We start from the raw sequence: 24239 nt of genomic DNA, 5'->3' as shown, positions 1-24239 counted from the left end.
AAATATATCTTGTTCACTTAGTCACTCATTTGCTTTGGCATCTGTTTTTATCTGTTTATGCCTCTCTGTAGCATCTTAGGACTATTTTGATGTCAAAGAAAATGTGAAAATGTAATTGTTTGTTTTATACGGACAATTCAGGTCCCAATTTTTCTGAGGCAGTAGTTACTGAGAACATTATTTATCTGCCAAAACCCCTCCAAAATTGAATACCTCAGAGGGGAAACCTGGCTTGGATTTCAAAGTGGAACGATATCTATTCTCCAGCACTAATATTACTTATCTTAGCGAACACAATTCACAAATCTGCTTTTGATTTCTTCGCAAAGAACAAGATACAATACAGGCAGAGGTAGACAGGCTGTACGTTATAAGAATATCTTACTTTTCAGTGTATCCATCCTTCCAGATCCATTTCCCGCACGAGTGTCATTCATCACAGCTGTCGTCAGTACCTTACAAAGAAAGATATCAGAACATTTTCAATTTACATTTTCCCTATTGTCATGTATTACTTTTGTACAAAGTTACTCATAGCCAAAAACATTTTGAAAACATAACACAAGATACTAATGATTGCAAGAGCAGGTCAGGAACTCACCTCCTGGCTCCCCAAAGCCTGGCCAACACCTACAAGGCACAAATCAGGAGTGCGATGGAATAGTCTCCACTCGCCTGGATGAGTGTATCTCCAATAATAAACTAGACACCATCCAGGAAAAGCAAACCACTTGATTGGCACCCCATCCACCACTACAAACGTTCACTCCCTCCACCACTAATGCACAGTGACAGCAATGTGTACCATCTACAAGATTCACCGCAGCAAATCACCAAGGCTCCTTTGACAGCATCTTCCAGATCCGTGACCTCTACCACCTAGAAGGACAGGGGCAGCAGATGCATGGGAACACCACCACCTGCAAGTTCCCCTCCAAGCCACTCACCATACTGACTTGGAAATATATTACCTTCCTAACAGCATTGTGGATGTACCTACACCACATGAACTGCAGAGATTCAAGAAGGTTGCCCACCACTACCTTCGCGAGGACAATTAGGGATGGACAATACTGACAGGCCGCACGGTGGCACAGTGGTTAGCACTGCTGCCTCACAGCACCAGAGACCCCGGTTCGATTCTGACTTTGAATGACTGTCTGTGTGGAGTTTTCACGTTCTCCCTGTGTCTGTGTGGGTTTCCTCCGGGTGCTCCAGCTTCCTCCCACAGTCCAAAGATGTGCAGTTTAGATGGATTTGCTATGCTAAATTGTTCCTAGATGGAGTTACAGAGATAGGGGTGGGGTTTTCTCATCCTGAGGCTAAGTGTTGACACCGTCGTAAACGCCCGAGCGTTTCACGACAGCGTAAACATGCCCTCAGGAGCAGCGATTCTGACCCCTATAGGGGGCCAGCACAGCACTGGAACAACCCACGCCACTCTAGCTGCCGATGCCGGCGTTAAATGGGCGCCGCGGGTCTGTGCATGCACACTGCAACCGTCGCCAATGCGCGCATGCGCAGTGGCTTCCTTCTCCGCGCAGGCCCCTACGCAACGTGGGCTACAGGGGCCGGCGCGGAGCAAAAGAGGCCCCCAGCCCGAGAGGCCGGCCCACCAATCAGTAGGCCCCGATCACGGGCCAGGCCACAGCGGAGGCCTCCCCGGGGTCGGACCCCCATACCCCTCCCCCCCCCCCCCCCCAACCAGGCCGCCCCCAGTTGCATGCACACTGAGGTGCCGCTGGGTAAGACTACACGTGGACGGCACCGACCGCACTCAGATTTTTTGGGAGGTGCTCGGCCCAACCTGGGCGTAGAATTGCCGGGGGGGTGGGGCGCGTAGACCATGCCGGCGCCAATGGCGCCGATTCTCCGCTCTCCGGGAATCGGCGGAACGGTGTCAAGGCGGTGTCACGTGATTCACGCCCGGCGATTCTCCGGCCCTGCGTGGGCTGAGAGAATCCTACCCAAGGTGGGGGGTTGGCCTAGGTGGGGTTCTGTTTGGAGGGTTGGTGCAGACTCAATGGCCCGAATGGCACTGTATGAAATTCTACGACACCTTTGTGAGCAACACCCATATCCCGTAAATGAATTTGAAAAATACTGTGATCTACATATAAGAAATCTTTGGTCGAAGTACGTATATTAATCGAGGGATGCTTATCAATTATGGAATTCTTGGAAAATCTGTGCAAAACACTGCCAAATAAATATGTTCCAAATTTAATTGGAGGGTGCATCCCAGTTTCTGACACGCATCAAGACCTCTCCACAGTATTTTAGGTAATTTGGACATTCTGAATTCTCCCTCTGTGTACCCAAACAGGCGCCGGCAAGTGGCGACTAGGGGATTTTCACAGTAACTTCATTAATGTAAGCCTACTTGTGACAATAAAGATTGTATTGTTATATTATATTACATTATATTATTATTACATTTTTCCTGATCGCTATAGTAATTGTTACTTTAAAGGTAAGATTGCTTGTTTCGTGATTTCCATGTTTGTGTATCTTTTGCTTTCATTTTTCGCCCATGCAACAGTCATTTATTATTGTACAATTCCATCCATATAGGTTTAGAAGAAAATATTGCTGAATCCAAGATGCATCATATACTTGGCAGCAGAAAACACTCAAGTGGGATATGTGTGGGGGAATTAAAATTAAATCCTATTCAGGCTAATAAGATTAAAATCACTCTGTTCTGGAAGTAGATAGTCTATTAGCATGTAAGGCGGTCTATACCTGGACAAACAGTGATGAAGGCAAAATATTTTTATGCAGCTGGAAGATCAATCAATCTTAGTGACAAGGGGTATCATACGACCATTGGTTGGTAGTCAGGAATAATTGCAAAGTTCTTTTTTAATAATGCTTTAATCATCTCGGACTGTAAAACTCTGATTGCACTATAATAAATACAGCTCTTAAATCATTGCCATCAAATTTTGAACGCCAAGCCTGGCAAACAGCTTCTTATTATGAAACAACCTTTCTCAGAATTGGTCGGAGAATAAACCCACTGACGTGACAAACATCTCAACGATTGTTCAGCTCAGCCTCCCGCTGAGATCCCTGAGGTGTAGGTACACCCACAGTCCTGGTATGGAGGGAGTTCCAGGATTTTGACCCAGTGACAGTGAAGGAAGGACAAGATATTTCCAAGTCAGGATGGCATGTGGCTTGGAGGTGACTTCAAATGGTGGGGTTCTCATGCTTCTGTTCCTATCTGAGTTCCTGGCCTGACTTGCTTCCAGTTGGGTCTATTTTGGTTTGTCCATGATTTCCTCACTAGGGTGGCTTTTGATGTTTTACAATTCCACCGTCCCGGTCCTCCCTTCTGTCAATGCTTCCTGCCTCACCAGCCCCCTTGCTCCTGGACGATATGTATTTTTGGCCTCGCCCTCTTTCACCGCACCTCTCATCTGAGACTGTCTGCAGTCTTCACCTTCTTCTTTCCCATCCTTCATTCAGTCCTCTGCCTGGCCCCACTCTCCCTACACAACTCCTTCTTCCACCCACCTCTACACACCCACCAACATTGGATCAATTATAACTCAACCCTCAAGCCTCATTTGATCTGAAACATGCTCTTAAATCCCCTTAGCATACAATAGTTTGTAATTATGTTGGTAGAATATCAAGATTGTATTTTTAATTTAGAAAACACATTGAGGAGGACTTCAGTTTAATTATTAGTCCATTCTTTTTGTTTTTCATGACAGTGTAGGACAGCAGTTGCTTTGAAGTTGCAGGATGGTTTATGTGGATATTTCATTTCTATAAAGATTTATAGGAGCCTGATATTTCAATAACCTTTGTCTCATCTTTTCAACGGTCTATTTTGGGGATTAAAGCTGTTGGCTACATACAGCCTGCTGAGATGTTCTCATTTGTTAAAAACAGACAGGCTGTACACAAAGTGCTACCATTAATCAATCTCCCACGGTGCTGCAAACAAGGAGTCAAGACCGCCTATCGTCTTCAGGTAAAGGAGGGGTTTGGAAGGCCAGGAATAGTTGGACAGGTGCGCATAGGCAAAGTTCAACTTCAGAGGCACGTGTCCTGACCTTAGTTTTGAAAAATACTTTGATTTCATGTCACCATTTCTCATAACTGGCACATTTGCTGCGTTGGGAAAGTAGGAGGCATGGAGTTGGCTTGATCAGGGTGGTTACTTTGTAGCACAAGCAAAGAGAGACACTGAACTAGGATGCTACAGTGCCAGCAGTGGTGGGAGAGTGCAAGTACAGTGTGACAAGTTTACATTGGCAGTTTCAATTAAAAATGTGTTGACACTGGAATTCATAAGGGGTAAAGGCGACAGGAGAGCATAACAATTCTGCAAGAATGGTTCCAAGGATGGGGAACTTCAGATGTGTGGAAAGAATAGAATTACTGGGGTTGTTTTCATTTGAACAAAGAAGGATAAGTTTATGGAGTGTGCAATGTTTTAAAAGGTTATGATAGAGTTTTTTAAAAATTCATTTATGCGATGTGGGCGTCGCTGGTTAAGCCAGCATTTATTGCCCATCCCTAGTTGTCCTTCGGAAGATGGTGGAGAGTTGCCTTCCTGAACCGCTACAGTCCTTGATGTGTAGGGACACCCAGTGTGCTGTTAGGGAGGGAGTTCCAGGATGTTGCCCCAGTCACAGTGAAGGATAGGCAATATATTTCCAAGTCAGGGTGGTGAGTGACTTAGAGGGGAACCTCCAGGTGGTGGGTCGTGGGATTGGAAGGTGCTGTTGGAGGAACCTTGGTGAGTTACTGCAGTGCATCTTGTTCATCGGTGGTGGAGGGTTTGAATGCTTGTGGAAGGGGGAGCAATCAAGCGGACTGCTTTGTCCTGGATGGTGTTGAGCTTCTTGAGCGTTGTTGGAGCTGCACCCATCCAGGCAAGTGCAGAGTATTCCATTACATTCCTGACATGTTCCTTGTAGATGGTGGACAGGCTTTGGGGAGTCAGGAGGTGAGTTACTTACCATAGGGTTCCTAGCCTTTGACCTGTCCTGGTAGCCACAGTATTAATATGGCTAGTCCAGTTCAGTTTCTGATCAATGGTAACTCCCAGGATGTTGATTGTGGGGGATTCAGTGATGGTAATGCCATTGAATGTCAAGGGGCGGTGGTTAAATCCTCTCTTGTGGGAGATGATAACTGCCTGACACATGTGTGGCGCGAATGTAACTTGCCACTTGTCTGCCCAAGCCTGGATATTGTCCAGGTCTTGCTACATTTGGACATGGACTGCTTCATTATCTGAGGAGTCGTGAATGATGCTGAACATTGTGCAGTCATCCGTAAACATCCACACTTCTGTCCTTATGATGGAAGGGAGGTCATTGATGAGGCAGCTGGAGATGGTGGGCCTTGGGCACTACCCTGAGGAACTCCTGCAGTGATGCCCTGGAGCTGAGATGATTTACCTCCAACCACTGCAACCATCTTCCTTTGTGCCAGGTATAACTCCAACCAATGGAGAGTTTTCCCACTGATTCCCATTGACTCCAGTTTAGCTAGAGCTCCTTGATGCCATACTCGGTCAAATGCTGCCTTGATATCAAGGGCAGTCACTCTCACCTCACCCTCTGGCATTCAGTTCTTTTGTCAATGTTTAAACCAAGGCTGTAATGAGGTCAAGAGTTGAGTGATCCTGGCAGAACCCAAAAAGACATCCATGATCAGTTATTGCTGAGAAAGTGCCACTTGATAGCACTATTGATGAATCCTTCCATCATTTTGCTGATGTTGGATTTGTCCTGTTCCTTGTGTAAAGGACACACCTGGGCAATTTTCCACATTGCCGGGTAAATATCAGTGTTGTAGCTGTACAAGAACAGCTTGGCTAGGGGTGCAGCAAGTTCTGGAGCACAAGTCTTCAATGCTATAGCTGGGATATTGCCAGGGCACATTGCCTTTGCAGTATCGAGTGCCTTCAGGCATTTCTTGATAGCATGTGGAGTGAATCGTACTGGCTGAAGACTGACATCTAGGATGCTGAGGACCGCCGTGGGAGACTGAGTTGGATCTTCCACTCGGCACTTCTGGCTGAAGATTGTTGCAAATGCCTCAGCCTTGTCTTTTGCACAGATGTGCTGGGCTCCTCCATCATTGAGTAGATAAAGAGAAATCATTTTCAATAGTTGAAGGGTTGGTAATCAGAGGTCACAGAATGAAAGTAAGTGACTAAAGAGCCTGAGGAAAGATGAGGAGGAATTTTTTTTAACTGCTGTGATCTGGAATAAAAACAGAAAATACTGTAAAATCTCAGCAGGTCTGACAGCATCTGTGGCGAGAGAATGAAGCTAACATTTTGAGTCTGGATGATTCTTCGTCAAAGACAGAGAGAACTGGAAATAGGATGAGGATTAGACTGTAGTTGGGGGTGGGGGGAGGGAGGGGCTGGATAGAGAGCCAGTGATAGGTGGAGGCTGGGGAGAGATTGACAAAGATGTGACCTGGAATGTACTGTCTGAAAGGCAGTCAAAATCTTGTTCAGTAGTAACTTTCAAAAGGAAATTAGAGAAATAATTGGAAAGGAAACATTTGTAAAGCTCTTGGGAAAGAGCAGGGCAGTGGGACTAACTAGTTAACTCTTTCAAATAGCCAGCAGAGGTGAGATGGGTCATATTACCTAATTCTGTGTTGCATCATTTTCTGATTCTATGAACAGGAAAATTGTTTTGTCAACATGAAATGGCAGTGAATAATCTACGCCATAATGCTTTTCCACAAAATGTATAAAAGTGGCAGAATTTTATGTCTGTGCATGGAATAGTCTTTGATATGTTAATATAAACTCTCAGTATTCAATTATAGAAAATTACCGGTGATAATAATTTGCAATGGGATACATAAAAAATGTACCATTCTAATAATATAATTAATTGAATTGTTTAGACAATTCTTTTAGTTATTGAAGAGAGCATTTTAAACTTTGGAAGCAACTTAATTTACGGATAATAAGGTTATGAAGAACCAAGGTCTGAATTACAATAATAGAGGATTGATGTTTTCCTGTAACATTCTGACAGATATTTGCTTGTTTCCCAAAATAAATCAATGTCTCTGTTAAAATAGGGGAGAGGGAAATTCCGTACAAAGATATTAAGCATTCGGCCACTAATATTGTCAAGAGTAATCACTTAGTTGGCTCAACAATGTCTTTACAAAGCATTAAATTTGAAATGATTTATTTATTGGAACCTCTCCTCACTAGATGATGCTTTCAATTGTTCATGTAAAAATCAATTGGGCAGGAAAATGGAGTTGAGGCCACAATCAGATCAGCCATGATCTTGCTGAATGGTGCTCAAGGGGTCAAAAGGCCTGCTCCAATTCATGTGGTCACCATTCAACCTAATGTACTTAAAAGTGATAACAGACAAAGGGCCTGATGACAAACATCTTAGAATGGGGAAGAGAGTTACATTATTAGGAGAGCCTCAGACCTCTTCCATTCAGGTGGAGAGATTTTACCCTCGACATGCCTTTAATCCCCATTTGTCCGCTATTAATAAATGTATCTCCCAATTGTGTTTTTTGCATAGTTATAAAAATATTGGGCGGGATACTCCATTGGCTGACGCCAGATTCAGGAAATGCGACTGGGTGGAGAATAGGTTCCGACGGCAAAATCACAATTCTCCGTCACCTCGAAAGTGGCATCAATGCGGTCCAGAACGCACGTAGAGTAAACGGCATTTGCATATCGTGAGCGGGCCTGACCCGGTATTCTCTGGAGCTTCCGCGATTCTCCTCCTCCGATGGGCCGAGTTCCCGACGGCACGGTTCACTTGCGCGTTTAAAAATCATGAAACCGGGGTTGTGGCTGCTGAGGGAGAGGGAAAAGGTACGGAAAGTGTCCAACATCGCCATAGTTTGCTGACAGTTGTGCCGCTGGCCGGGGGGCTTCTGCCAGGGCTGGGGGGAGTAGCGGGGGGTGGCCAGGAGGTGGGCTGTGGTGTTGGGGTTGGGGCTTCATTGCCGCTACAGGAAGGCAGCCATACAGCTGCGTACGCTACTGACAGCCCACTGTGAACTTAGGACCATGGGTCCTATGGGTGTCCCCCCAGGCCACCCCCGAAGTGCCCTCTGGCCCCAGCCGATCCATCAGCTGTATGGAGGCGCTCCAGCACAATCAGTGCCATCTTGTTGGCTGAGATGAGTGTGCATGTGGGGATTGGAATATGTATATGCGTCTGCAGCTTGTCAGCCTCCCGAGTGTCAAACACGGACCCGGCAAATCCCACACTGTTTCTCATTGGAATTGATTGTGTTCCATGTGGCGCTGGTGCGAGTCCCTCCATAGTTGCTGAATCAGTCCAGGTTCGGCCACAGTTTTGGTGGCGTGAAAGTCCACGAATCCTGCCCAGGCGTCAACTCTTAGTCTCAGAAACAGAGAATCCAACCTTAGTTTCTGAAACGGAAATTTTCGCCGTGATATCTGCCTTTTAAAGTTTGATGGGTGTAAATATGTACATGTGCTAAAAGAAGTCCTTTCCAATAAATATCATCTCTTAACAGCAACTATTAACAGGCAATGATTATTCTCTGGGTCCTGACATTTACTAAACTGTACAGCATGCATTGAAGAATTGGATATTTCCTACCTGTTTATTGCTGTCATAACCATCACTTCTCTGTTTGAGTTCCAAAGTCTTGGAAATTAGATTACACTTCAAAGTTGAGTTGAGACCAGGGAAACCACTTTCAGTGTGACCTAAGACAGATTAGAAATAAATTTGAGGAATTTGACATTAAGATTGGTGATGGATGGTGGGGTGGAGGTGCAATGTTAACATCGGATCACAAAGCACAGAAGAAGGATTACTAGTAGATAAATTAGCGACAGCAGGGATGAACTTTGGAATGAAAACAAACATTGGCAAAATAAGACGATGTATATCTTAAAATCTCCACAAAATAATATGATTACAGAAGCAAGAGAAGGAGGATAGGTGCAGGAATTCAGTAATTAGGAAGCATAATATCTGCATATGGAAGATGCAACAAAGAAATATGAACAAGAACAGCAATGGAAACGCTGTTTTTGGTAAAAAGAGATGTTTGCTAAGCGGCACTGGAGCAGTGGTTAGCACTGGTACTTCACATTACCAGGATCCCAGGTCCGATTCCCGGTTTGGGGCACTGCCTGTGCGGAATCTGCATATTCTCCCTGTGTCTGCGTGGGTTTCCTCCGGGTGCTCCAGTTTCCTCCCACAATTCCCGAAAGACATGCTTGTTGGGTAGATTGGACATTCTGAATTTTCCCTCAATGTACTCGAACAGGTGCCGGAATGTGGCGACTAGGGGATTTTCACAGTACCTTCATTGCAGTGTTAATGTAAGCCTACTTGTGACAATAGTAAAGATTATTATTTATTTTTTTATCAACTTAGAGTACCCAATTATTTTTTCCCAATTAAGGAGCAATTTAGTGTAGCCAATCCACCTAACCTGCACATCTTTGGGTTGTGGGAGTAAAACGCACGCAGACACGGGGAGAATGTGCAAACTCCACAGAGTCAGGGATTGAACCCGGGTCCTCAGCACCGTAGTCAGCAGTGCTAACCACTGCACGATCGTGCCGGCCAGATTATTATTATTATTATTATAAAGCTGAGTAAACAACTTAAGGAGCAACTTGTAAAGAGTTTGATTTGGTGTGTTGTGTTGCACAGATTTAGACTTGGGCATAATACAAAGAGGAGACCAATTTGCTAAATAGCTTTGAAATGTGAGTTTGGAGGAGAATGGAAAGGGTCCACTGGGCAGCTAAAGTAAGAAATGATGAAGTGCCATGAAGAGTGAATGAAGAAAGTAATTTGCTGAAAAGAATTAGGAACAAACTGTTCTATGTAGGGCATGTCTTGAGAAGAAACACTATAGAGGGAAGGTGTCAAGGAAAAAGAGGAAGAAAATATCATTGCTGAATGGCATGAAAATTGTAGGAAGTTACTGGCAAATGAAAAGACTGGCACAAGTCGGAGAGAGATGGAACGTCTGCCACGAGCCAAGGATTTACCTTCGGACAGAAAACATACGCTGATGATGATGAAGTTTTCAGAATCTAACTACTAATGAAAGCAAAGGTTAGGACTCTAAGAATAAGGTCATTTATTGAGTTTTTACTTGAGCATTGCTGAAAAAAGAAACATGCTATCAAAGCTTTTTGTCTTGCACTCATCAGGACAGCTCGCAAGAAATTACCAACACTAACAGGGGAATGACAATTGATTACAAGTAAACAAATACATCTGTTTGTTCTATCTAACTGATGCACAATCAATTACTCTTGAGACAAGGTGAGTCATAACTAATAGGCTTTAATCAGCTAGAACTATACCCAGCAGCTTTGATACAGAAAGTGAAGGCTGCTGGGACGACATTGGTTCTTATACCCCGCCTCTCAGGGCAGAGCTATGTACGTTAGCCAATGGTAGACTCCTAGGTCTAGCCAATGGTCATCCACCTCTCAGGTACTGCAATACCTGGTATTACCACATTCACCCCCTGTTAAAAAGAACCCAGCGGGGTGATGGCCAGCGTTACTGTCGCCTTTTGCATGGTAGGACCAGGTATGGAGGTACCGTGATGTTGAGGGTAACAGAAGAAGTGTTTATGGTGCAGCAATCAGACGATCGGGTGGCCGGGTCGTCCTTCTGGAGCGCCTGGGCTTCGGCGATGATCCTGGTGGGGGCACCGACGGTTGCGGCTCCGGAAACGTGATGTCTTCCTCCCAGGCAGCTTCGTCACCCCTAGGCGGTGCTGTTGGGGCGAAAAGTGGGCAGGGGGGAGGGGCGCCTGTAGGGGGCGTCGGTGCCTGTTCGGCGTTGGGTAGGGGCGGCGGCAGTATTGACCCTCCGGTCAGGTGCTGCGGGGAGGGTGGGTGGCAATGGTGCGGGTGCGCGTGGGGCTCCGGCGGGCACCAGGTCCCGAAGGGAGACCGTGTCTTGGCGGCCGTCGGGGAACGTTACGTAGGCGTACTGGGGGTTGGCATGCAGCAGGTGGACCCTCTCGACCAACGGGTCCGACTTGTGCACCCTCACATGTTTCCGCAGCAGGACGGGTCCGGGTGTTGCTAGCCAGGTTGGGAGCGAGGTCCCGGAGGAGGATGTCCTGGGGAAAACAAGGAGACGTTCGTGAGGTGTCTGGTTTGTGGTAGTACAGAGCAGCGACCGAATGGAGTGAAGGGCCATTGGAGGACTTCTTGCCATCAGGAGACTGGGAGATTCCTGGACCGAAGAGCCAGCAGGACGGTCTTCCAGACCGTTCCGTTCTCCCTTTCTACCTGCGCGTTTCCCCGGGGGTTGTAACTGGTCGTCCTGCTGGAGGCGATGCCTTTGCTGAGCAGGAATTGACGCAGTTCGTCGCTCATAAAGGAGGACCCCCTATCACTGTGAATATATGCGGGGAAACCGAACAGTGTAAAAATACCCTGGAGGGCTTTGATGACGGTGGTTGTGGTCATGTCTGGGCAGGGGTTGGCGAATGGGAACCGGGAGTATTCGTCAATCACGTTCAGGAAGTACGTGTTGCGGTCGGTGGAGGGGAGGGGCCCCTTGAAATCCATGCTGAGGCGTTCAAAGGGACGGGATGCCTTTATCAGATGTGCTCTCTCTCTGGTCGGTAGAAGTGCGGTTTGCACTCCGCGCAGATTCGGCAGTCCCTGGTGACTGTCCTGACCTCCTCGATGGAGTAGGGCAGGTTGCGGGTCTTAATGAAATGAAAGAAACGAGTGACCCCCGGGTGGCAGAGGTCCTCGTGGAGGGCTCGGAGGTGGTCCACTTGCGCGGTGGCACAAGTGCCACGGGGCAGGGCATCAGGAGGCTCGTTCAGCTTCCCGGGACGGTATAAGATCTCGTAATTGTAGGTGGAGAGTTCTATCCTCCACCGCAAGATCTTCTCGTTCTTAATCTTGCCCCGCTGCGCATTATCGAACATGAAGGCCACCGACCGTTGGTCCGTGAGGAGAGTGAATCTCCTGCCGGCCAGGTAATGCCTCCAATGTCGCACAGCTTCTACTATGGCCTGGGCCTCTTTTTCGACCGAGGAGTGGCGAATTTTGGAAGCATGGAGAATACGGGAGAAGAAAGCCACAGGCCTGCCCGCTTGGTTGAGGGTGGACGCCAGAGCTACGTCGGACGCGTCGCTCTCGACCCGGAAGGGGAGGGACTCGTCGATGGCGCGCATCGTGGCTTTTGCGATGTCCGCTTTGATGCGGCAGAAGGCCTGGCGGGCCTCCGTCGACAGTGCGGAGGTTGTGGACTGGATCAGGGGTCCAGCCTTGTCGGCGTAATTAGGGACTCATTGTGCATAATAGCTAAAGAAGCCGAGGCAGCGCTTTAGGGCCTTGGGGCAGTGAGAGAGGGGGAACTCCATGAGGGGGCGCATGCGTTCAGGGTCGGGGCCTGTGACTCCATTTCGCACTACATAGCCTAGGATGGCTAGACAGTCGGTGCCAAACACGCATTTATCCTTATTGTAGGTCAGATTAAGGATATTCGCGGTCTGGAGAATTTTCGGAGGTTGGTGTCGTGGTCCTGCTGGTCATGGCCGCAGATGGTGACGTTATCAAGGTACAGGAATGTTGCGTGTAAGCCGTACGGGTCAACCATTCAGTCCATCTCACGTTGGAAGACTGAGACCCCGTTCGTGACACCAAAGGGAACCCTTAAAAAGTGATAGAGCCGCCCATCTGCTTCGAAGGTAGTGTACTGGCGGTCCGCATGACGGAGGGTAGCTGGTGGTAGGCAGACTTGAGATCCACCGTGGAGAAAACCTTGTATTGCGCAATCCTGTTTACCAGGTCGGCTATACAGGGGAGAGGGTACACGTCCAGTTGCGTAAACCTGTTGATGGTCTGGCTATAGTCGATGACCATCCTATGTTTATCCCCGGTCTTTACCACCACTACTTGAGCCCTCCAGGGGCTGTTGCTTGCGTCGATGACCCCTTCCTTCAGCAGCCTTTGGACCTCGGACCTGATGAAGGTCCGGTCCTGGGCACTGTACCGTCTGCTCCTGGTGGCGACGGGTTTGCAATCCGGGGTGAGGTTCGCAAACAGGGAAGGCGGGTCGACCTTAAGGGTCGCGAGGCCGCAGACAGTAAGGGGGGGTATAGGGCCGCCAATTTTAAAGGTCAGGCTTTGTAGGTGGCACTGGAAACCCAGCCCAAGAAGGATGGCTGCGCAGAGGTGCGGCAGAACGTACAGGCGGAAATTGCGGAATTCCCTGCCTTGGACAGTGAGGTTCGCTAGGCAGAACCCCTTTATCTCCACTGCGTGTGACCCGGAGGCCAGGGAGATCCGTTGGTTTACGGGATGGGTGACAAGAGAACAGTGCCTTACCGTGTCGGGGTGGAGAAAGCTTTCCGTGCTCCTGGAGTCGATCAGGCACGACGTCACGTGGCCGTTGATGGCGATCTTTGGGGTGGCTTTCGCTAGCGTCCGGGGCCGACTCTGGTCCAGGGTAACTGAGGCCAGCTGCAGCAAGGGGGAGTTCTGGTCGGGCAGCGTGTAGTCGACTGTGCTGGGGGCTTGAGGCCCCATCCAAGATGGCGTCAGCCACGGGTCGCACATGGAGTCCGGGGATGCTGAAGATGGCGGCGGCGAGGGACAAAATGGTGGCGCCCACCCATCCAGCGTGGTGGCCGGGGGGCAAAATGGCCACGGCCGTGGGTCGCACGTTGCCTGGGGATAGAGGGGCTGCGGTGGGCCTTGGACGGCCGGGACCTGAAAGGCTGCTGATAGTCGCTGGAGACCGCGGCCACGGCACGGGCCTGGCAGACCGCGACATAGTGGCCTTTCTTGCTGCACCCTTTGCAGGTGGCGGTGCGGGCCGGGCAGCACGCGCGGGGATGATTCGCCTGGCTGCAGAAGAAGCAGCGTTGGCCGGCGGTGATAGCGGGCCGTTTTGCCGCGCAGGCCTGCGGGGTTAGCGGGAAGGTCTGGGGGCCTGCCTAGATGTAGTGCCACGCAGCCCAGGGGGGCGCCGTGTGTCCGGGAGCAAAAGCCAGTGCGCTTTTGTACGCAACGTTCATGGACCCTGCCAGGGCCCGTGCCTCAGTGAGGCCCAGTGTGTCCATTTCAAGGAGCCTTCGGCGGATGTCGGGGGAAGTCATACCTGCCACGAAAGCATCCTGAATTAAAAGTGTGCTCGTTCCCCGTAACTGCTGGGCAGCCACAGTTTCGGCCCAGCACTAGTAGTCCCCGATAGAAGTCTTCCAGTGTTTCTTCTGGGCTCTGCCTTCTAGTTGCCAGCAGGTGACGGGCATAGACCTGGTTCAGAGGATGGATATAATGTCCTTCTAGCAGCTCCATCGCTGCAGCATAGTTCGCCGCCTCTTCGGTCAGAGGGTAGATTGCAGGGCTGACCCGCGAGCGCAGAAGGTGCATTTTCTGCCTTTCCGTAGGGGTGTCGGCGGCCGTGTCGAGGTAGCCCTTAAAACACGCCAGCAAATGCTTGAAAATAGCAGCGGAGTTGTCTGCGTGGGGGCTGAGCTGAAGGCATTCCGGCTTGATGCGGAGATCCATCCTTTCAGAAGTAATAGCTGATTAAATTGATGCACAATCAATTACTCGTGAGTCAAGGTGAGTCATAACTAATAGGCTTTAATCAGCTAGAACTGTACCCAGCAGCTTCGATACAGAAAGTGAAGGCTGCTGGGACGACATTGGTTCTTATACCCCGCCTCTCAGGGCGGAACTATGTATATTAGCCAATGGTAGACTCCTAGGTCTAGCCAATGGTCATCCACCTCTCAGGTACTGCAATACCTGGTATTACCACACTAACTCCCTCCCACCTTTCTGCATCCTTTATTCCACCATTGAAGCCACATCCTTGAGTAGTATTGATTCTTTTGAATTCCTTCCTTAAAGTTCTCCATCTTTGTACTTCTTTCTCTGGCTTTGAAAATCTTTCTCTTCACACTCAAGTCCTCAATCACGCTTTCTATCTCTTTCTGCCTGACTTTAGCATCTGGTTTCTTACTCCTGTTTGTGACGCACCTTGGGACAAGTATTACCTTCAGGCCATAAATGTAACTTGTTGTTGCATGTTACGAGATACATTGCTTTGATTTGCAGTTAATAAATGCAGAGGAATAATCGCACTGGGCACATTCAATTTGCCATGAGCAGGTCATAAATTCTATTAAACAAATGGCAACAACTGCAGTCAACCTTTTCGAAGGTCATGTTATGCTCGAGAGGCCATTGCTACATACTTTTGTTAGCTGACTTAGCCGGGGAGAATTATATAACCATAGAATGGTTGCAGCACAGAAGGTCATTTGGCCACCGTCTCTGTGCCGGCTCTCTGTAAGAATAACTAAGGTTATGCTCCCCCACTCTTTCCCAGAGCCCTGCTATTTTGTTCTCTTCAGCTGCTTATCCAAGTTCCTGTGTATGCCATGATTGAATCTACCTCCACCTCCTCTCAGGCAGTGCATTCCCAATCCTAACCACACACTGCATGAATAACTTCTCTTCACGTCACCGCTGCTTCATTTGTCAATCATCTTAAATCCAAACATTCTGACAACAGTTTCTCTCTGTCTACTCCTTCTTCGGGGGGGGAGATGGTGGTGCAGCGGTAATGTCACTGGACTAGTAATCCAGAGGCCTAAGCTAATGATCTGGGTTTCTAGTCCCTCCATGGCAGTTGGAGGAGTTTAAATTCAATTAATAAATCTGGAATATTGGGGGCGATTCTCCGCGGCGCGGACCAAGTGCCCGCGCCATCATGAACACAGGGGCCAGAATAAATGGGCGCCATGCCAACCCGTGCATGCGCAGTTGGGCCGCGCCGTCCTGCGCATGCGCAGGGAACGCCTTACGCACGCTGGCCCCTCACCAACATGGCGCCGGTGTTCTGGGGCCGCGTGCGGAAGGGGTAGGCTCGGGGGGGGGGGGGGAGGGGGGGGAGAAGCCGGCCCACCGATCGGTGCGTCCCAACCGCGGGCCATTCCCCATCGGAGGCCACCCTGGTGAAGGAGCCCCCCCTCCCAGCGTTCCCGCAGAGTTCCCAGCAGCAGCGACCAAGGGTGGACAGCGCCCGCGGGAACTTGTCGTGTCGTAGCAGCCGCTCGGCCCATCCGGGCCGGAGAATCGCCGCTCGCCGGTTCTCCGAGCGGCCCGGTGTGAATCGCGCGCCGCTGGTTTCCAGTGGGTGGGAGAATCGCGTGCGGGGGGTCGGGACGGTGAGGCGCAATTCGCGCAGCGCCCCGGCGATTCTCCCACCCGGCTTGGGAGGGAGAATCGCGGCCATTGTCCCAGTAATGGGGCGGAATTCTCCACAATTGGCGCGATGTCCGCCGACCGGTGCCAAAAACGGCGCGAATCAGTCCGGCATCGTGCCGCCCCAAAGGTGCGGAATCCTCCGCATCTTGAGCGGCCGAGCCCTAACCTTGAGGGGCTAGGCCCGCGCCGGACTGATTTCCGCCCCGCCAGCTGGCGGGAAACGCCTTTGGTGCCGCGCCAGCTGGCGCGGATGACTTTGCCGGGCGGCGCATGCGCGGGAGCGTCAGCGGCCGCTCACGGCATCCCCGCGCATGCACAGTGGAGGGGGTCTCTTCCGCCTCCGACATGGTGGAGACTTCGGCCCATCCGGGCCGGAGAATCGCGGTGGGGGGGCCCGCAAACCGGCGCGGCGCGATTCCCGCCCCCGCCGAACATCCGATGCCGGAGAATTCGGCAACCGACGGAGGCGGGATTCACGCCAGCCCCCGGCGACCGGGTCGGAGAATCCCGCCCATGGTAACTGCGAAACTATCATCGATTGTCGCAAAAACCCATCTGGTTCACTAATGTCCCTTCATTGGCAGCAGCGGTTCAAGAAGGCAGCTTACCACCATCTTCTCAAAGACAATTAGTGATGGGCAACAAATGCTGGCCTAGCCAGAAACACCTACGTCCCATCATTGAATTTAAAACAAAATCTGCCCACATGTGACTCCAGGCATACAGCAATGTGGTTGGCTCTTGCTGAAATGGCTCAGCAAGTCACACAGGTTAAGCGCAATTAAGGATCCGCAACAAATGTTGGCCTCACCAGTGAGGCCCACATCGCATGACAGAATCAAAAAAAGTCCTCTCATGATTCTGAACAACCCCATCCCCAGTCATCTTATTCTGCCTTGTTCTAAAGACTCATTGAAATACCTGTTCAAATTTTATTTGCTTTATTTGTCTGCAAGCTTTATCGTTTCCATCAATTGAAAGCTAACACTGGAAACAGCAGACTGATTTTCTTGCCTTTATCAATGAGGCGGGATGCTCACTTGCTTCATCTAACAAACATGTGCTTCCAGCCGCAATGTTAAAGGCTGCTTAGTGCCGGTCGAAGAAGGTGAATACCCGATGGCGGGCCTGAGGAGGCGCGGGACGCGAGCTGGAGGCTGGCGAAGAAGGGTGATGGTTGATAAGCAGGGGACGAGGTTCCCCTTACCAGGCTGATCACATGGAACGTTAGAGGCCTGAATGGGCCGGTCAAGAGGGCTCGTGTGTTCGCTCATTTGAAGAGTTTGAGGGCAGACGTGGCAATGCTACAGGAGACACACCTGAGGGTAGTGGATCAGACTAGGCTGAGGAAGGGGTGGGTCGGGCAGGTATTTCATTCGGGGTTAGACTCTAAAATTAAGGGGGTTGCGATCTTGACCAATAAGCAGGTGTCAATTGAGGTCAGGAAAATAGTGGCGGACTCAGGGGGTAGGTATGTTATGGTGAGTGGGAAGCTCGAGGGGAAGCCGATGGTATTAGTGAATATTTATGCACCAAATTGGGACGATGCGGGGTTTATGAGTCGGATGTTGCGGAAGATTCCGGACCTGGACTCGCACAGGTTGATCATGGGGGCGGGGCACTTCAATACGGCATTGATCCGAGGTTGGATCGGTCAAGTTCAGACAGAGGGTGCCAGCTGCGGCGAAGGAACTAAAAGGGATTATGGAGCAGATGGGGGAGGTAGATCCGTGGAAGTTCGGATGGTCAAGAGCGAAGGAATTTTCTTTTTTCTCCCATGTTCACTAAGTGTACTCCTGGATTGATCTTTTCATTTTAAACAGGGCTTTACAGTCGGGGGTGGTGGATGCCGAGTATTCGGCGATTGTTGTGTCGGACCATGCCCCACACTGGGTGGATCTACGTGTGAGCAAGGAGAGGGGTCACCGCCCGCAATAGAGATTGGATGTAGGACTCTTAGCGGATGAGTGGGTGTGCGGGCGGGTGAGGGAGGCTATCCAGAATTATTTGGAGATAAATGGCATGGGGGAAGTTTCGGCAGCAACGGTGTGGGAGGCGCAGAAGGCAGTGGTTGCGGGGGAGCTAATTTCGATATGGGCTCACAGGGAGAAGGTGGAATGGGCAGAGATAGATAGGCTGGTGAGAGAAATACCCCCCGGAGTGGGGGTTGTTGAAGGAGCAGCAGAAGCTGCAGATGGAGTTTGGTGTGGTATTCACAGGGAAGGCGGTGGGGCAGTTGAGGAAGACGAGAGGGGCAATATATGAGTATGCGGAGAAGGCCAGTAGGACACTAGCACATCAGCTCAGGAAAAGGGAGGCGGCCAGGAAGATAGAAAGAGTGAAGGACAGAGGGGTGAACACAGTCTTGGACCCAGCGGGGGTGAATGGAGTGTTCAAGGAGTTTTATAGTCGATTGTATGAGTCGGAGCCACCAGCTGGGGCGGTGGGGATGAGGCAGTTTTTGGAAGGGTTGAAGTTTCCGAAGGTGGACGAAGGGTTGGTGGAGGGGTTGGGAGCCCCGATTGGGATTGTTGAAGTAGTAGAGGGAGTGGAGGTCATGCAGTCAGGTAAGGCCCTGGAATGGCTACCCAGTGGAATTTTACAAGACGTTTTCTGGGATTGTGGGCCCGCTGCTGGTGAGGGCATTTAATGAGAAAGGGCGGGGGGGGGGGGGGGGGGGGGGGGGGGTTCGTCCCCCAACAATGTCAAAGGCTTCAATCCCATTGATCCTGAAGCGAGAGGAGGACCCAGAGCAATGTGGGCCATACAGACCAATCTCCCTATTGAATGTTGATGCCAAATTGCTGGCCAAAATTCTGGCCTCAAGGATAGAGAACTGTGTTCCGGGAGTGATAGGGGAGCATCAGACGGGGTTTGTTAAAGGCAGGCAGCTAACGGCCAATGTTAGAAGGCTCCTGAATGTTATTATGATGCCCTCCGAGGGGGGAGAGGTGGAGGTGGTGGTCGCTATGGATGTGGAGAAGGCCTTTGACCGGGTGGAATGAAATTATTTGTGGGAGGTCCTGGGACGGTTTAGGTTTGGGCAGGGCTTTATTGACTGGGTGCGGTTGCTGTACCCGGCACCGGTTGCGAGTGTGCGGCCGAAGAACACAGGGTCTCATTATATGCAGCCGACCTACTCCTATATATTTCTCACCCATTAGGGGGGGATGGGGGAGATTATGCAGATCTTAGGGGAATTTGGCCGGTTCTCGGGGTACAAATTGAATATGGGTAAGAGTGAGGTTTTTGTGATCCAGGCGAGGGTGCAGGAGAGGAAACTGGGGAGCTGCCATTCAGAGTGGTGGGAGGGAGTTTCCGTTATTTGGGAATTCAGGTGGTACGGCGATGGGAGCAGTTACATAAGTGAAGTTTGGCCCAGTTAGTTGAACAAATGAAGGACGACTTTCGGAGGTGGGACATGCTCCCGTTGTCACTGGCGGTTCTGCTGAGATTTCTGTTTGTTACCAATGCCTCCCTATTTTTATATCAAAGGCCATTTTTAAGCGGGTGAATACGGTGATCTCTGGGTTTATGTGGGTGGGTAAAACTCTGCAAAGAAAGTACTGTTGGAGCGGAGCCGAGAAGGGGGGGCGGGGTGCTGGCTGGCACTGCCAAACTTTAGGAACTACTACTGGGTGGCAAATATAGCCATGATTAGGTAGTGGGGTCGGTGTGGGAGCAGGTGGAGGCGGCCTCATGTAAGGACACAAGTTTGGGGGCATTGGTAATGGCTCCTCTGCCGTTCTCGCCGGCCCAGTGGTAGTGGCGGCCCTGAGAGTTTGGGGGCAGTGGCGGAAGTATATGGGAGTGGAGGGAGTGTCGGTGTGGGCTCCAATTTGCGGTAATCACCGGTTCCATAGATTTCATAGAATTTACAGCGCAGAAGGAGGCCATTCGGCCCATCGAGTCTGCACCGGCTTTTGGAAAGAGCAACCTACCCTATCCCCATAACCCAGCAACCCCACCCAACACTATGGGCAATTTTGGACACTAAGGGCAATTCAGCATGGCCAAGCCACCTAACCTGCACATCTTTGGACTGTGGGAGGAAACCAGAGCACCCGGAGGAAACCCACGCACACACGGGGAGGATGTGCAGACTCCGCACAGACAGTGACCCAAGCCGGAATCGAACCTGGGACCCTGGAGCTGTGAAGCAATTGTGCTATCCACAATGCTACCGTGCTGCCCTGTTTGTACCGGGGAGGATGGATGGGGGATTTCGGAGGTGGCAGAGAGCAGGGATTGAGAGGCTGGGGGACCTGTTAATTGATGGGACCTTTCCCTGTTTGGAGGGTCTTGAAGTGGAGTTTGAATTGCCAGGAGGGAATGGGTTTCGGTATCTGCAGGTACGGGATTTTGTGCGAAGGCAGGTTTCGGCCTTTCCGCTTCTACCGCCGCAGGGGATACAGGACAGGGTAGTTTCGAAAATGGGGGTGGGGGAGGGGAAGGTATCGGAAATTTATAAAGAACTTATGGAATGGAAGGAAACCCAGATAGCTCTGTGGAAGGATGCCCTCAGCAGATTCACACGACCTCATCATGTGCCAGGCTCAGCCTGATACAATTCAAGGTGGTTCACTGGGCACACATGACGGTGGCCCGGATGAGCAGGTTGTTTGAGGTGGAGGATCAGTGTGTGAGGTGTGCAAATCATGTCCACATGTTTTGGGCATGTCTGAAACTCAGGGGACTCTGGCAGGTATTTGCGGATGTCATGTCCACAGTATTGAAAACAAGGGTGGCGCCAAGTCCAGAGGTGGCGATATTTGGAGTATCTGAAGACCCGGGGGTCCAGGGGGCGAGAGAGGCTGACGTTTTGGCCTTTGCTTCCTTGGTAGCCCGGAGACAGATCTTACTCGGGTGGAGGGACTCGAAGCCCCCAAAATCAGGGGTATGGGTTAGCAACATGGCTGGGTTTCTCAGGCTTGAGAAGATTAAGTTCGCCCTGAGAGGATCAATGTTAGGGTTTGGTTGGAGGTGGCAGCCATTTATCGACTTCTTCGGGGAAATCTAAACTGCTAGCAGATTCAATAAAGGCCCCTACCTTTAGGGAGTAAGGGGGGGTAGCAGAGTTAGGCTATTTTTGTCTAGCTTAGGTGTGAACAGTGGGAGATGAAGTGGTGTGTTACGCACTGAATTATGTTTACATTTGTATTTGTATCTTTTGTTGTTATAAAACCATAAATGCCTTAATAAAATGTTTGTTAAAAAAAAAGAGAAAGCAGGTGCCGCATCTTTAAATCTTTTATTTTCTTGCCTGTTGTCATTACTTCCTTCCCTGAATGCCTTTCCTGTAGAATATTTCCATTTTCAGCAGCACTTCGACTTGCAACACTGTAAAACCCCTGTGTTTCTGCAATGAACAAGCGATTATCTTTTTTTAAAAATAAGGCACAATAAGTTTAAAAAAATGGACTACCCGGGATTTACATGGATCAGGATTTGTCTGTTTTGATTGTAGATTTTAATGTCACTTCCACCCCTCTCAGGACAAAGTGCTTTGAGTTTCATCTTCACACTTAGCTTGCCTCTTTTTCGATCTGCTCTATTTTTCTCCTTGGGTGTTTTTTAGCCTTTCTAAATGATTGGAATATTTTTTATTAATTCGTGGGAGGTGGATTTAATTTGCACTGCCAACATTTATTGCCCTTGAAAGGATGGTGGTAAACCATCTCCTTAAACTGAAGTGGTTTGCTAGGCCTTTTCAAAGGGCAGTTAATAGTCAACTACACAGGTCTGGAGTCACGTGTAGGCCAGACCAGGTAAGGGCGGCAGATTTCCTTCCTTAAAGGACATTAGTGAACCAGATGGGTTAATCATAATCTGGTGGTTTCACCGTCACTATCACTGACACTAGTTTTTCACTCCGGATTTCTTTCATTAATTAAATTAAAATTTCCCAGCTGGTTTGAACTCATGCGTCCAGGTCATTAGTCAAACTTTCTGTGCCCATATCATTTGGAGCTAGCTAGACTTTACACATTTTGGAAATGTGTCCACACTGACCACATGAAGGGAACCATTTTTAAAAGTCCAACTTCATAAATGGACATTGAATTTGCCAAAACAAGATTAGGCGAAATGTCCTTGTGTACGAGCTGAAGTGTAATTATCGTTAAAATGAGCTCGATGCACAGGTACCTGAGATCAACTATCTTTTTTGACTGTTATAACCCCCAGGAGACCCACGGGGAGACCCGATCGATCTCCCATTGGGGATCGTGGAATATAAGCTTCCCCTCTGAAGGGCGGAGGCAGATTTTAAAAATGGCTTTTCTTGTTATTATGTTTGCTAAACCCTGATCTGGGTTGGCATCACAGTGCAGTACTGAGGCAGTGCTACACTGTTGGAGGTGCCCTTATTTCGATTGAGGGGTTAAACTGAGGCTCTTCTGTCCGCACATGTGGACATGGAAGATCCCATGGCACTATATAAATGTTATTTTATTTTCTTCTTCCCTTCCAGAAATGTTAGCCAATGAGTCAATATCAGCCAAGCTGATTTGCTGTGATGGTATCAATCTATTCATGTGTGCTTTCCATCAACAACTTTTTATGAAGAATATCAGTCTCCAGCACTTTATTGTCAAGCACTTTGAGACATCTCTTTCCATGTCAAGAGTGCGACACAACTGAAAGCTGTTGCTACATGTTGTTACACTAATCTAGGTTGACACTTCATTGCAGTAGTGAAAGAAGTGCTGTCTTTGGAATTAATGTGAGACTACATCGCTATCTGCCTGGGTTCAGGTGAATGGAACAGATCCCATTGTACAATTCGAAGTGGAGCATGGCGTTGTCATGGTACCCTGGCCAAAATTCAGCGCTCAGTCACCACAACCCAAACGTAGTCCCAGATATTTTATCTCAATTACTGGGATCTTGCCTTGCACAAATTGGTTCCACGGGGGAAAGAACAACAGTGACAATTTAACAACAACATCTTGCATTTATATAGCACCTTCTCTAAGACATCCTAAATTGCTTCACATGAATATTGTCAGATTATCTTTAAAAGTCATTCTTTGGCTTTAAGTGCTATGGAACATCTTAGGGTGGGGGTGTAAGAGTGAAAGGTGCTAAATATTTAAAGGCAATCTTATTTCTTCACCTTCCTCCTTCAACATATATTTTAGCAGACTGATTAAAGAATAAGCTCGATAATAAGATTGAAAGGAAGGGAGAAGGAGTCATGCGTGAAATCATCCGCCCTTCTGACTCTCCCCATTCAGTAAATGGAGTAATTATATAGCTTATTATATTAACCATTTTCAATATATTTTCCAAAAATGAGACTACAATACTTCTGAGGCATCTAGGGATAAGTACTAAACATTCAGTGGAGTAAGTCCAACAGGTGTGTCACTCCTTCCTACAACAGAAATGTAGAACTGTAAACAGAACTCACAGAAACCAGCTCATCCTCTCTCCCTTTTCAATTCAAAAGCTTTTGGCAAAGAAGTTTGCATAAATCATTCAACCAGCACTCCAAATATTAGGAGAAGTGGAGTAAACATACATAGCCAGGTAAATAATTCCATGAAGTTAAGAGACACGATTTGAATGGCATGTTTCTGCAGCGCAAAATGGATTTTATTTGCTGATGTTCCTTCAGATTATATCCTCCTCTCATTAAAGCACAAATAGATGTTGCGGTTTGGTTCCACAAACAGAGCAAACTCGATAATACTGGGCTAAAGGTCACAATCTGTGACCAGATTTTTCCAGCCATTCCTGCAGCCGGGATCTTGCGGTTCTACTGATGGCAAACCCATCACTTTGACAGCGATGGCCAATTGCTTGCCACTTCCGCAATGTCAAATCACACCGCATAGGGGCATGGAAAATCTCGCCCACTTTGTGTGTGATCAGCAACTCACCAAGGCTCCTTCGGCAGCACAAACCCACAAACTATGCCATCTAGAATGACTGGAGCATCAGGGGCAAGGGAACACCGCCACCTGCAAGTTCCTCTGCAAGGCAGTCA

At 49.1% G+C, this 24239-nt stretch overlaps 1 protein-coding gene across 4 annotated transcripts in view; it reads right to left on the bottom strand.

The window, feature by feature from the left end:
- The window catches only part of LOC140421790 (uncharacterized), a 333807-nt gene that overhangs the window by 74119 nt on the left and 235449 nt on the right, over nucleotides 1-24239 (bottom strand). For all 4 annotated transcript variants that reach the window (XM_072506679.1, XM_072506666.1, XM_072506655.1 and 1 more), the window contains 2 exons: nucleotides 8613-8722; nucleotides 386-455 (listed from right to left, as the gene is read on the bottom strand). In XM_072506679.1, coding sequence (XP_072362780.1) covers nucleotides 386-455; nucleotides 8613-8722 — 180 coding nt within the window. The remainder of the gene's footprint in view (nucleotides 1-385; nucleotides 456-8612; nucleotides 8723-24239) is intronic.

This window comes from Scyliorhinus torazame, chromosome 1, assembly GCF_047496885.1.
Source record: "Scyliorhinus torazame isolate Kashiwa2021f chromosome 1, sScyTor2.1, whole genome shotgun sequence".
NCBI lineage: Eukaryota > Metazoa > Chordata > Chondrichthyes > Carcharhiniformes > Scyliorhinidae > Scyliorhinus > Scyliorhinus torazame.
This window is presented reverse-complemented; position numbering and strand designations above follow the sequence as displayed.